General features: G+C 39.1%; 1 protein-coding gene across 2 annotated transcripts in view; it reads left to right on the forward strand.

Moving 5' to 3' along the window:
- The window catches only part of OSBPL11 (oxysterol binding protein like 11), a 76354-nt gene extending 61532 nt beyond the window's left edge, over positions 1–14822 (forward strand). For both annotated transcript variants that reach the window (XM_060775172.2, XM_060775163.2), the window contains exons 8-13: positions 1831–1971; positions 2305–2803; positions 6531–6717; positions 7557–7739; positions 11476–11629; positions 13041–14822. In XM_060775172.2, coding sequence (XP_060631155.1) covers positions 1831–1971; positions 2305–2803; positions 6531–6717; positions 7557–7739; positions 11476–11629; positions 13041–13118 — 1242 coding nt within the window. In that variant the 3' untranslated portion in view covers positions 13119–14822. The remainder of the gene's footprint in view (positions 1–1830; positions 1972–2304; positions 2804–6530; positions 6718–7556; positions 7740–11475; positions 11630–13040) is intronic.
- Positions 14823–15122: the final 300 nt, after the last annotated feature.

Here is a 15122-nt window from a genome sequence, read left to right on the forward strand (position 1 = left end):
TGTTCCCTTTGTGCTATAAGAGCTAACAGAGTTTTGAGTTTCCATACCAGGTCATCTTTCTAAATTCTCCTGTTGTTTTTGGTCTGTAGCAATTGTGGAGTTATTTCCCCAGTTTGGATAATAGTTGTCTTTTGGGAGATCATATTGCCAGCCCTAGTATTCAAGTGCCTCTGATGCACAGATAAAGGCAAACCATTGATTCCCCCAGTGGATTGCTAAATCTTCCATGTGTGGTAGATCTACTTGTGAGTTGTCCTGAAGCGTGACATACATCTTGCAACATAAAAATAATTATAGGAGAAGTGATGAATACCCAAGCTGGGCTAGTTTAAGCTCTCTTGCATTGTTACAACTAGAAGCATGAAACTATTGCAGAAGCTAAGAGCCATCTGTGGACTCATCTGGAGGCATGTGTGCTAAAGATAAGAAAACTGCACATACAAAAACCTCTCAAAACCCAGAACTCTTGAGAGCTACCTCTGACGTATTCATTTTATATCAGGTTGTGGAACTTGCTTGTCCTCTAGTTTATCATTCCTCTAGTTTATCATTCAATATAGAAACATCTTTATTGTAATTTATATTTCACTTCAATTATTTTAATTGAAATTAATCTTCTTTATTTCTCATAATGAATTTTTCTCACGATATTCCAGAAAATTTCACACATGCACACCCCTCAGAAGCGTTTTAAATATATAATTCCTTTTCCAGCACAGTCAGATTTTTTTCTATTTAGCAAATTTGTACACTAATGTTAAAGTTGATTAATTGTTCATCTTTTAATCAATATAACAAATAAATTTGTGTCTCCCCAAAGCTCAAAAAGTATCTATGTTATGTTTACTGTAAATAAATAAGTCATAAATATTGAGTATAAGAACCTTAATTTTTAATAATGAAAATTTACTATTGGTTGCTTCATTAATCATAAAGCATGTTTCTTATTAGAGTTGACCTATAACTATTAACTTACTCTAATGGCATTTGTCACTATCCACTATTGGCTTTATTTGTTGTAGCTCTCATTATTAAATGTATATTTTTTATCATGTCAGAATCGAATTAAGTGTACAGTTATAATGTATTTAAAACACAAATAAACTTAAAAACTTGGTATTGTACTAGATTTCCTTTGATCAGTAGCTGGCCACTTGGAGTGCCTCTGGTGTCACTGTAAGAAGGTCCTCCATTGTGCATGTGGCAGGGCCCAGACCACATTGTAGTAGGTAGTCTGTGGTTTGCTCTTCTCCACACTCACATGTCGTGGACTCCACTTTGTAACCCCAATTCTTAAGATTAGTTCTGGATCTCATGGTCCCAGAGAGCAGGCTGTTCAGCACTTTCCAAGACACATTAGAAGTGAAATTGTAAATACATGCTAATTTTAAACAGAATCTATAAATTAAAACTGATCTATTAAAGTACATTTTTCACCCAGTCTTCCACAGGGAAGCAAGAACTAGGGAAGCAAGAACTGAGACTGAAGGATCCAATAATGGATCCTTCAGTCTCAGCCCTACTAATTCAGATGCTGGTTTTGGTTGCCAATAAAAGGTTTACTTGATTAAAGAATCACAGATTCTCCAGCAATTTTGCAATTCACAGTAACATGGCATAAATCACAATTAAAACTATAGGCTATACACCTGAATATAAATTAACTTCATGATTTGTTGACATCTAATGAGCAATGACTGATCATTTGTGGGATTTGGGAGGATGACTAAACTGCCGTACTTAGGAGGAAGAGGAATTCAGTTGAAAAGCCAAAATACTTTGAGATGGTAAATTATTTAAAGTGCCATTTATTTTTGGAATTTACATTAGGAACCAGAGGAAATAAATCCAGATGAAGAAGTGGAAGATACATGTGACAATAAAGAAGATGACCTTGGAGCTGTGGAAGAGCAACGTAGTGTCATCTTACATCTTCTGTCTCAACTCAAACTTGGCATGGACTTAACAAGAGTAAGTGACTAAAGCATTAATCTTTCTCAAATTGAGACGGATGTGCTTCTGTAAACTAGAAGTTGACCCACATCTGGATATGTCCTGAGAATTTAATTAACTTGGAGGTTAGCCATCATAGTGATAGAGGAGCAAAAATAACTAACAATGGCCAGTTTTGAAGTCATGCCTGCTACTTGAGCTAAAATAAGCCACAGGGATTAGTCTTGGAGTTGCTCATTGTGAATTTCTAAAAGTGAATGTTTTATGTTTAGCATTTAGAAATACAATATGCCTTGTATACCTCCAGCTCTTCGTTTGAATTGATATAGATCCTCTTTTTTAAAATTTCAGGTGGTTCTTCCTACTTTTATTTTAGAGAAACGCTCTTTGTTGGAAATGTATGCCGATTTCATGTCCCACCCGGATCTCTTCATTGCAATTTCAAATGGCAGCAGCCCTGAGGAGAGGATGATCCGCTTTGTCGAGTATTACCTCACTTCCTTTCATGAAGGCCGCAAAGGGGCGATTGCAAAAAAGCCATACAATCCAATCATTGGGGAAACATTTCACTGCTCATGGAAGATGGCAAAGAGCCATGTACCATCCGACACAAATAGTAACTCTTCCTCCCATTCCCTTTGTGAACAAGGGACTCTCTCAGAAGATTCACAGGACCAAGCAGAGTCGGACTGTTACACGGTCAGATTTGTAGCAGAACAAGTATCTCATCATCCTCCAGTCTCAGGGTTTTATGCTGAATGTGTGGAGAGGAAGATGTGCGTTAACGCTCATGTCTGGACAAAAAGTAAATTCTTAGGCATGTCAATAGGAGTGACGATGGTTGGGGAAGGTAAGTGGAAAACACCGCGCTTAATTGGGAAATAAGACTGATCTCATGTATGATAGTCTGGTATAATCAAGTTTGATGTCTTGGGAATAATCCAAATCTCTTTCTTAATCCCAGGGATAAACAAGGCCGTTGAATGCCCAACTAGTTTAGAGATCATGAGCCCATCCAAAATCTGTATTTCTGTTAAGCATAGACCATTGCAAAGAAGAAGCCCCAGCATGATTCAGTTAAGATAAAATATCCATCGACATAGGCACTGTAAAAAGGAGTTATTTAAAATGACTCTACACTGCAGTATTTCCCACATTAAGATTTCTGAAGCCCCCTAAGGCTTCCTTGTTAAGTAATTCAAGATTTGCATTCCAGTTAGTTTTGCCTTTTTCAGAATACTGCTAGACTAGAAATAGACACTGGAGCCCTGGTGGCGCAGCGGGTTAAACTGCTGAGCTGCTGAACTTACTGATCGAAAGGTCAGCGATTCAAATCCAGGAAGCTGAATGAGATCCCATTATTAGCCCCAGCTTCTGCCAACCTAGCTATTCGAAAAAAAATGCAAATGTGAGTAGATCAATAGGTACCGCTCCAATGGGAAGGTAATGACTCACCATGCAGTCATGCCAGCCACATGACCCTGGAGGTGTCTACAGACAATGCCAGCTCTTCGGCTTAGAAATGGAGATGAGCACCACCCCCCAGAGTCTGACATAACTAAACTTAATGTCATGGGGAAACCTTTACTTTTACCTTATATATTTCTGTTCATCCAATCGCAATTAGATTCAGTTGGTGAACTGTGTCACAAAATGAGCAGTAGATGTTCTCTAGGAGGAGCACACTCCTTAGAAATTCACAATGAGCACAACAGAGGACACACTCAATCTTCTGTACAGTCATTTCGAGAAATGCATCATCCTCGGAGTTGTAGTTTTACAAGCTCTTTCTCCTTCTCTGCAAAGAGTGCTAGTGCTTCACCAAACTACCACTCCCATGTTGAGCCATGGTAATTAAAATCGTGTCAAACTGCATTTAATGCTACTGTGTAGGTGCACCCGTCATTTGCATTTTAAATGAGGTTGAAACTTTTCTGTTCATTTTATGCTATGGGCTAGTTAAATGGTCATGAATCCCATAGCCTAATTTTCCCTTTTGAGAGTGATGTTTGAATAATAGAAACGGAGGTGTTCGTAACTGTGTAACATAAAAAGTACATGAGTGGACACTTGTAATCTATCATATCTTGTCTGTTTCTTAGCTGATTAAAAGCTGTGGAAAGTCTTTTCTGTAATGGCTTGTTGTGGGGGGGGAGGGAGGTGAAGAATACAATTAATCTGTCTGAATGGGAATTTCTGATTGGCTGGGGTTAAGATAATGATTCCTTTTTTCTTCATGGTCTCTGTGCACTACTGGTCAGAGCACCATTTTAGAACCTTCAAGAGCACCCTGCCTCATTCTCCATGTATTGTGAAATATAGCTCACACAATTTCTGTCTATTCCTGGACTGAGTGGGATTGCTGAAAGTTGTAGAGCAAAACATCTGGAGAATCCCAAATTGTGGAAAGATGTAGTAGCATAGTCATTAAATGTTCTGCCTTGTCTTCAAACAAGAAAGTACTGTACTTTTTGTTTGGCTTTCTCCATAGTTTGTTTTTTACCTCCACTTAAGGAATACAGATTTTTCTGGAGATTTCAAAACCGACATTCCGCTCTGCATCACTTCTAAAAACATAAAAATCTTGCTTTATTTTTCAGCTAAATCCTCCTGTCTATTTTTGTCTTTTAAAAACCTTTCCCCATCATCCTTGTCTAATCCATATATCACTGAGAAACCTTGAAGAAAACATTCTATTATCAGTGTAGACCAGTGGTTCTTAACCTGTGGGTCCCCAGGTGTTTTGGCCTACAACTCCTAGAAATCCCAGCCAGTTTACCAGCTGTTAGGATTTCTGGGAGTTGAAGGCCAAAACATCTGGGGACCCACAGGTTGAGTGAGAACCACTGGTGTAGACAAACCCCTGAGCTCTGGTTTTGTTGTAATAAAGATGTCTGTGTCTTGAATAAGTTGAAATTCCTCATTTTTTTTCTTCAGAGTCCTTGGCGTATATGATTGCATTTTAAAGAAAAACAGTGTTCTTGTTTCCGAGGAGAATTAGATAATTGAAGTACATAGGTGGCCTTGTTAATAGTTCAAAAAGGCTTCTGTTTCCAGAAGGTGTCTCTTCATCGCCTTATATCAGGGGTCCTCAAACTTTTTAAACAGAGGGCCAAGTCACAGCCCTTCAAACTGTTGGGGGGGCCGAACTATAATTTGAAAAAAAAACATGAATTAATTCCTATGCATACTGCACATATCTTATTTGTAATGCAAAAGATACTTAAAAACAATACAATAATTAAAATGAAGAACAATTTTAACAAATATGAACTTATTAGTATTTCAGTGGGAAGTGTGGGCCTGCTTTTGGCTGATAAAATGGGATTGTTGTTGTTGCTATTGTTGTGTGTTTTCAAGTCATTTCAGACTTAGGTTGACCCTGAACAAGGGCCGGGTAAATGACCTTGGAGGGCCGTATCTGGCCCCCGGGCCTTAGTTTGAGGATCGCTGCCTTATATGATCCCAATTTCCTGATCCTTATATATTCATTCACTGACTTCATTTCATCCCATTGTTGCTTTTCCACTTCTCCTTTTGTTTATATCACTGTTTCTCTATTCCTCCAGGTGTTTTGAGCTTTTGCTCCTAGAAATCCCAGCTAGCTTACCAACTGTTAGGAACTGTGGGAGCTGAAGTCCAAAACGCCTGGAGGAGCAGAGTTTGAGAAACACTGGTTTATGCAATTTCAGTTAATTTCAGACCTTAAGCACATCATTTCGGGCACATAGATGAGGCCTCCTCCGATTATTGGACATGGGACATTATGTAAATCATTGCCTCTGGGGTGAGGCACAGGATCAGCATAATCAGAGATTAGTTTTCCTCAGCATCATGTTCAGCAAATGCATTTTTGTAATCCAAAATTGTGCGGTTCTACTTTTCTGAAATAAACAGTTACTATGTCACTGCCAAAACACCATGACATATTGATACAAGGGAGATTCAGAAAGGTAGAAAACGCCTTGGCGGTCTATGGGAGTAAGTGTCACAGTTGTCCTCATTCTAAATTTATTTAGCATCTTGAATGGGAAAAGAGGGTGGAGATGAACCAAATAATTTCTGAACCAAAAACCTCTTTCATTGCAGTGATGTTATGATCCCCTTATATTCTTACTCAATATCTATAGTTTCACTGACCATGCTTTAAAAGATATCCCCCCTCTCTCTCTGAGTCCTCTGGTGCAATTCTGTTGTATGTTTCCAGCCCAAGTATGATCAAAATATAGGGTTCCCTCTTATCCAGTTTCAGATATCAGTTGGAGGGGCTTGGAACATATGATAGTTGAACTAATTGTAATAATGACAGTTTCAGCAATGCTATTTTTCCAAATAGAGTTTTTCTGCAAGTTCATAGAAGGGACTGTTGCTTTGTGATGTTTTAGATGACACCACATTGTTTCTTAGTAATGCACAATGGGGATGGTGGCCGTTTAAAGGTCTTTTAATATCATCCCTTTGATGATGCTGAAATATACTGGGACTCCTTCCCATTTTCCCTGTCCTTCTTTATCCTATAATGTAAGCATGAGATGTGTGACTTGTTTGAACATTATACCCACCTTTCTGTATTACAGGTATTTTAAGTCTACTGGAACATGGGGAGGAATATACATTTTCCTTGCCTTGTGCGTACGCTCGATCAATTTTAACTGTCCCTTGGGTAGAATTGGGAGGAAAAGTCAGTGTTAATTGTGCAAAAACAGGATATTCTGCAAGTATTACTTTTCACACAAAACCCTTCTATGGTGGCAAGCTTCATCGGTAAGTATTGTCAGCTAAGCGTAGCATATACTGCAAAATTGGTTGAAAATACAATTTTGTTATGGGAGCATTATGGATTAATATTTGAAAGAGCTTTTGTATGATCTTTAAAACAATAAATGCCATATTGACTCTGTTGTTAATTGATATTTCACACAACAAATAGTGATTCTATATTTTTGAGTCACTTTTAAATGCAGGTGTTTTCTGAGTCAATTGTATTGTCAACTGCTGACTTGGAACATTATGATTTGCATTTTCTTAGACTTTAGATACAGATCCATTAGAAAGATAAAGCAGAAAGGAAGAAATGGTTTTATTTTCTATTCAAGCTGCCAGAAAAATCTGTAATATTTTGCTATGTGGATCAATTTTATCCAGTTTAAAATATTATTCTCTTGAAAAGCATAAAAATGAGACCTAATGTCACTTATTGCATTTTAACAAAAATGCTGCTTTGCCCATGCTGTTTGAATTTTCTTGCTCATTTTACTTGTAGTATTAATTGCTGAGCCATACGCTTAGATAGTTTCATTTTGAATCTGCTTTCAGTAATAGCAAATAATTATTTTTAGAATGTAAAATTGCTGCAGTCTTTAAAAACCACAAAAAGAGAATGCAGTCATCATGAAACTTTGGCTTATTACTTTGATTGCTATTTTAAATAAACCACACAGCAAAACCTTAGGAACATATTTTTTACACAGACCTAAGTAGTGGTAATCCAAATTCTGTTGTACTAAGACTACACTGTTATATATTTGAATATGATCCCATGTAAAGGCAACATGGACTAACCAACCTGTTTTTGTGTCTTCTTTTTAACTACTGGATTGTAGAGTTACTGGTGAAGTGAAGCAGAATTCTACCAACACTGTGGTTTGTAGAGTACAAGGCGAATGGAACAGTATCCTTGAATTCACCTACAACAACGGGGAAACAAAATGCATGGATTTGACAAAGTTGTCTGTGACAAGGAAGCGAGTGCGACCCATTGAGAAGCAAGGGCCATTTGAATCCAGGTAAGTGTAAAAAAAAAGTCATGCTTTTATGATTAGAGCTTGATTGATGTGCACTAGTATCTTATTTTAACCTGTAGCACTCAGCTGTGGAATTTTTATTCCCTGCCTCTTCTATCACTTATGTTTTTATGTTTAAATTTTCTCTTGCTCCCCAAATGGATTATAATTGGCTAATAACTTATTCCTACATTAATATTAGCTATGATTAATCGTACCTGTAGATGAAACTAGTTTATACAACTTTCTTAAGAGCAGTTCTCAACCCGTGGGTCCCCGGGTGTTTTGGCCTACAACTCCCAGAAATCCCATCCAGTTTACCAGCTGTTAGGATTTCTGGGAGTTGAAGGCCAAAACATCTAGGGACCCACAGGTTGAGAACCATTGCTTAAGAGGGAACCAATTGATAAATCATAGAATCATAGAATCAAAGAGTTGGAAGAGACCTCATGGGCCATCCAGTCCAACCCCCTGCCAAGAAGCAGGAATATTGCATTCAAATCACCCCTGCCAAATGGCCATCCAGCCTCTGCTTAAAAGCTTCCAAAGAAGGAGCCTCCACCACACTCCGGGGCAGAGAGTTCCACTGCTGAACGGCTCTCACAGTCAGGAAGTTCTTCCTAATGTTCAGATGGAATCTCCTCTCTTGTAGTTTGAAGCCATTGTTCCACGTCCTAGTCTCCAAGGAAGCAGAAAACAAGCTTGCTCCCTCCTCCCTGTGGCTTCCTCTCACATATTTATACATGGCTATCATATCTCCTCTGAGCCTTCTCTTCTTCAGGCTAAACATGCCCAGTTCCCTAAGCCGCTCCTCATAGGGCTTGTTCTCCAGACCCTTGATCATTTTAGTCGCCCTCCTTGTCAATATCTCTCTTGAATTGTGGTGCCCAGAATTGGACACAATATTCCAGATGTGGTTTAACCAAAGCAGAATAGAGGGGTAGCATTACTTCCTTAGATCTAGACACTATGCTCCTATTGATGCAGGCCAAAATCCCATTGGCTTTTTTTGCCGCCACATCACATTGTTGGCTCATGTTTAACTTGTTGTCCACGAGGACTCCAAGATCTTTTTCACAAGTACTGCTCTCGAGCCAGGCGTCACCCATTCTGTATCTTTGCATTTCATTTTTTCTGCCAAAGTGGAGTATCTTGCATTTGTCACTGTTGAACTTCATTTTGTTAGTTTTGGCCCATCTCTCTAATCTGTCAAGATCGTTTTGAATTCTGCTCCTGTCCTCTGGACTATTGGCTATCCCTCCCAATTTGGTGTTGTCTGCAAACTTGATGATCATGCCTTCTAGCCCTTCATATAAGTCGTTAATAAAGATGTTGAACAGGACCGGGCCCAGGACGGAACCCTGCGGCACTCCACTTGTCACTTCTTTCCAAGATGAAGAGGAAGCATTAGTGAGCACTCTCTGTGTTCATCCACTTAACCAATTACAGATCCACCTCACCGTAGTTTTGCCTAGCCCACATTGGACTAGTTTCCTTGCCAGAAGGTCATGGGGGACCTTGTCGAAGGCCTTACTGAAATCCAGGTACGCTACATCCACGGCATTCCCCGCATCTACCCAGCTTGTAGCTCTATCGAAGAAAGAGATCAGATTAGTCTGGCATGACTTGTTTTTGATAAATCCATGTTGACTATTAGCGATGACTGCATTTGTTTCTAAGTGTTTGCAGACCACTTCCTTAACAATCTTTTCCAGAATCTTGATAAATGCCTAAAGTCAATGCAGATCATAGACTGGACTTTTACATCTTACTGGAGTGTAGTGTTAAAAGAAAATAATTTTTTTAATCAGTTGGATTGATTGATGCAGTATATTGCTAGAAAGATTTCCATTTCCTATCCCACCGTAATCTTCCAAGTATCTCAGAAGTGTCATTTTTTGTTTGTTTGTCACTGTTCAGCCTGCCAGGGCTTCCAGAACAATGTATAATAAATAGAAATATAAAAACAGGTTTAAAATGTTTCTAAAGTAAAGCTAAATCAATGTAATATAATCCAGTCTTCGCTGCCCTGAGAAGAATAAGGCAAATGGAACCAACCTTGACTTCTGCAGCTAAGGTGCTTCTACAGAGAAAGTACTGTCCTGTGTATTGACGAATCTAGCCTCCCGTAGTGGTGGGACATGCAGTAGGCCCCCCACTGAGGATTTCAGATTCCAGACAGGCTCATATAGAAGCTGAGCATCTGGAGGTGTACCAGTCACGTCTCATTGCATAATCATTGGGCCTTTACACTCAAATCTTGTAAACTGATAGACAGGTTACCTCAGTAGAAGGATAGACTGGCAATAGATCAATGCAACTCTATCTCCCTGCTTGTCAGATTTGGCTTACCGCTGCTCTCGGAAAGTTGATGATATTGACAGGTTGATACCCAACTATTCATTCAGCCAGGTTTCAATGACACATGCAAGGTCAGCTTAAATCTTGGATGGTACAATGCTTCCCAGTCACTAATGTAGGATTAAGCAGCAGCACTTCTTGAGCTGATGGTTCCATTAGAGTAGCCAGGAATCTGTTGCTTTATAATGAACCAGGAATAAGAGCCACAAGGTACAGTTTAGTTGTGGATTTCTGCATTGCCAGAGGCTTAGACTACATAAATTATATAATTTTGTAATTCAGACATATTTCAGAGAAGCAGGCTTCTACATTTTAGGGCTAAATAGGCATTTTTAGAAATGAAGTGAGCAATGCCTGGTTAAAAATCAGAAACGCTAAAAACTGGACTGAACATTATTTCCTGAGGCAATGATAGAGCAGAACTCCACCTCTTCACCTTAGTCCTTTTTTTGCCATGGCTAACAAAATCAGAAAAAAATGAAAATAAACCAATGTACACCATCTATAAATAATTATAGAGGTTGCAGAATTACCTTTATATTTATAGAGGTTGCAGTATCACCTTAGTGCAGAATTTTCATTCATCTTGGTAGCATTTCTCCTGCATTTGGCTCCATTAGTTGTGTATTATTTTCACTTGTAACTGAGCCAGTTATACCTCCTAGATCACAACCAGTCCAGGAGCCACCACTTTGAACAGTACTATTTATTTATTTATTTTATTTTTATCCCGCCTTTCTCAGCCCGAAGGCGACTCAAGGCGGCTTACAAACTGGCAACAATTCAATGCCACAACGATCATAAATACAATTAAAACACTTAGAAAACATTATAAAAATACATACAAAAAACCATTAAATACAAAAAACCATTAAAAACATATAATTGCGAATGTCTTCTTGTTAATCACATTTTCCAGTAGCATCATCTAAACCGTTCCATGTTTCGTTCTTTCATAATTCCATGATTATCTATTACACTGCATTGTCTTCAACTAATACTGTTTCAAATGGTAGCATTAAGTGTTCTTCTGTTGCTGATTATGGAATTACCGGTACTCGTTTCATATTGGGATGTATTCACACTAGAACATAGTGAATTTCAGAACTGGGCTGAGGTTCTTTCTGTTCTGTATGTCTTAACTGTTGAGCTGTATGACAGATGTATTTTAAATTGCACCGAAAAGTATCCATCCAGAGGCACTTTTGGGAACTAGCATTTCCATTTGCCTGCCTTCTAGTCCACCTCTTTCTGTCTACCTGACAATAAAGGGAGATAGTAGTTTGAATTATCCTCACTTGTAAGAAAGAAAGTGGATACTGGCATTTCACTGATTTGCTGAGAGAGCTTGTAACCGATTGTAGCCCTTATAATGCAGGAAACTGTGGCAGCATGTGACAGAATCCTTGAGGGATGGGGACATTGACAAGGCAACAGAGCATAAGAAAGCCCTTGAGGAACAGCAGAGAAATGAGGAGCGGCTTCGAGCTGAGACAGGCACACCCTGGCAGACGAAGTATTTTGTTAAAGATGTAAGTAACTAAATGGAACTTTGCATTCATAAATATCCAGACCTTCTAACCTCTGAAGAGGTTGTTGCTGTGTGCTTACTCTATGGAAAGCTTGCAAAGCATTCATCTTGATTACCTAAAACTGATCTGCAGCATGGTATGGGAATTGGAGATGTCTTCCATAAGTGACATTCTGCCCATTTCATAGTGTGATGGTGGGGCTTGGGCAGGAGATCGAGACTGAAAGAGTAGGGCCTACCTAGAGTTACTCATACTCTTAACCAGTATGCAAAACAAACTCTACTGCAGTCAGAGTTTACCCAAAAAAGTTGAACAAAATAATTCTCTCAAACTCTGGGTATCCTTTGGCTATCTTTGTAGTTCATGGATTTCTTAGCTGTGTCCTAAGGTAAAGATAAAGGTTTCCCCTGACTTTAAATCTAGCCATGTCTGACTCTGGAGGGTGGTGCGCATCTCCATTTCTAAGCCAAAGAGCCAGTGTTGTCTGTAGACACCTCCTAGGTCATGGGGCTGGCATGACTGCATGGAGCACTGTTAACTTCCCGCCGGAGTGGGATGAGTCCAGTATTACTAGCCAAATAGTTTATTGAGGAAAACAAATACGATCTACTCACTTTGCATGTTTTCAAGCTATTAGGTTGGCAGAAGCTGGGCCTAACAGCGGGAGCTCACTCCGCATCCCAGATTTGAAATGCTGACCTTTCAGTCAGGAAGTTCAGCAGCTCAGCAGTTTAACCCACTTTGCCAATGGGGCTTCCTGACAGCTGATAGGAATTGTGAGAGTTGAAGTCCAAAACTCATAGAGAGCTGAAGTTTGCTCATACCTGCTATAGCCACTTGTCCTTCCATCATTTCCCGGACTCGATCCCAACTGCTGGTGGACAAGACACAATGGAGCTGTACCTTCCTGGCTGCCCTTCTTCACTCTGTGGCTGCAGAGTGGTAGATAGAGTTGCTGAGAGGGGCTCCCATCTGATGGTGCATGAGACATGATGGAGCTGTGTCTTTCTAGCTGTCCCCTTTTTTTTATACATTATACACACTAAGACTATCTGTAAAAGCAACCAAGTCAGGTATGCCTTACATAAGTAAAGAAAAATATTTTGAACCTTCTAGAGATCATTGTAGACTTCTTCCAAAATGCCTTACTTTTCTTATAATTTCCATTTTGATTGTCAAATGTGTAATGATATACTTTCTAACATGCTGAGGGTAGCTGGGAAGGTACACTTGTGCACTTCCCCATATCTCTCTGTTCTGCTTTTCTTACATCCACAGTAAGGGACTCTAGAGTCAGCTGCTGTTTGCCTTGGTTGTATATCATTTGATGTAAAAGACACTTAACATTTACTGTGGAACTTATAGAAATAATTTTTATTTAACAGACACCCCTTTTCTATTTGAATTGCAGGGAGATGGTTGGGTTTATTATAACCCCCTTTGGAAAAGAATGGCTGCCATACAAAATCAAGAAGTGGACAACAATTAGATGGAGTTTGATCAACAGTAATCTTCACACATGTCTAATCCCTGCAACTTCCAAAATGCTGTATCTCACTTCAGAGTCCTTGGGGATTTTTATATAATTGCACAAAACTAAGTAAGCATATAAAGGCATAAAACGGCTAGGGCACTTTAAAGTTGCAGCAAGACTAAAGGTAGCGAGAAAGAGAATCTTGCCAGATGCGTTTCCCCATCCCCCAAAAACATTTTTATATAACGCTCAAGATTTTATCTGAACTGTATATTGTGTTCTTTCTAAGCACACCCTGCTGCAAAAGCTGCCTAAAGTGTTTTTTAAAAACAACAAAAATGACAAAAAAATCCTGCTCCTAGAAGCAGTGATATTCAGAGCTACTGTGCTGTTTTACCCAAGTGGATTTACCTCTGGAGTAAGACCTGAACCGTGTTTCAGAAACTAGGCTTCAGTTTCCACTCATTACTGAACTACTACTCAGTGCCCATGTAAAAGGGGGAGGGGGGCTGTCTTTTGCTGCTCTGAATAACTCTCACTGGAAACATTGAAGAGGAGGCTTTGATAAGTTTGACCTTGGAATCAGTGTTATGAACTGTCTGGATCAGGACTTAATACTTTCTAAAATATATATTCTTCAGAGGCAATATGTGCATGGCTGTGGAACAATGCGGGATTCATGTAAGCCACATCTTTTTTTAAAAAACCTAAAATGAAAGATGTAACTGGGTTTTTTTCCCTGTATCTGGAAGAGTTCAGTGGAGAGGAAGGTGAGGACAGGGCTAAAAAATTAGAGTAATTTTCAGACCCAGATTTAGCCTCATGTCCTTAATGAACTATTCATTACTGCTTTATATTGTAAATAATACAAAGAGGCTCTCTTTCTTAAAAGACCAAGGCCTGAATGATGCAGCTTTTTCAGAAAAACTGTGTTGGTTTCCTTTAAAGCCCTGCCCACACTCCCCTTCTCCTTGAATTCCCTCTGAGATAGAGTCAGTGTTATAAGCCGTCCAGGCAAGTAATCCCATTTGTCTTCGCTGTATATTCAAAGTCAAACACCTGTGTGTGCCCACTGAGTACAAAGACCTGTGACTTTGCTTTTTCTATTGCACCTGAAAAGGCTTGTTTTTTGCTATGAGACTGCATGCAGAGCCAGATGCAATCTGATATCAGGAAGCCATGTTCAGGCAAAAATGTTCTTCGTTTTTTACGATACCAATGTTTTATTGAAGTCTAAGAATTGCTGGCAATTAAGAATAGTACTGATTTCTGGCTTTCATTCTTGTTATTACTACAAGCTACCTTAATTTTTCTAAGAGTGGTGCCTTACTCCGTCTCTTCTGATGTAGTCTTCCAATCAGTGTAAATATCATAATCTGTCGATTTCTGGTTCTTGTCAACAGTGGGGGCCTCTTCCTACCATCATGAAAAACGTATGAATTCTGTGTGTGCTGGTCAAGTGTTTTGATTTTCCCCCCTTCCATATTCAGAGAAGTACCCAACTGGATTCTAGAGTGGTTAAATAAACCTAACTCATTTTACACAAAGACCTAAACGTGTGCAGAGAAAGAAGCTGGGGTTTTTATGCACAAGTGTTGAGATATCCTTGTACCTTTTTTTCTTTTGCTGTGAAATGCACTGAAATCTTAATGCGAGTAGTGTACAATTCCATGTGTGAGAAGTGGGGAGGGGAAGAAATAAAGCTTCCAAAATTAACAACTTGCTTTGTCTGCTTTCATAAGAATTTCATTATGAAGTCCATGCTGGTGACACATTGGTCCTTAGATTGTGAAATCTAGATTTCAAGCTCACACTTTATTGGCTGTTAGTGTCCTCCTCCATTTCTTTGCTTATAATATCCTCATCCCCTTCCCTTTTTATGGTTGAATAGATTTTTTTAACAAAATGGTTTTGAACCACTTTTTCTTCACAGATTGCATCAGGCGCTTTGCTAGTAGGATATGGTCATCCTGTGGAATAATTAACAAGATCACAATTTACATGAATGTTACCATCAGA

Source organism: Anolis sagrei, chromosome 1 (genome assembly GCF_037176765.1).
Source record: "Anolis sagrei isolate rAnoSag1 chromosome 1, rAnoSag1.mat, whole genome shotgun sequence".
NCBI lineage: Eukaryota > Metazoa > Chordata > Lepidosauria > Squamata > Dactyloidae > Anolis > Anolis sagrei.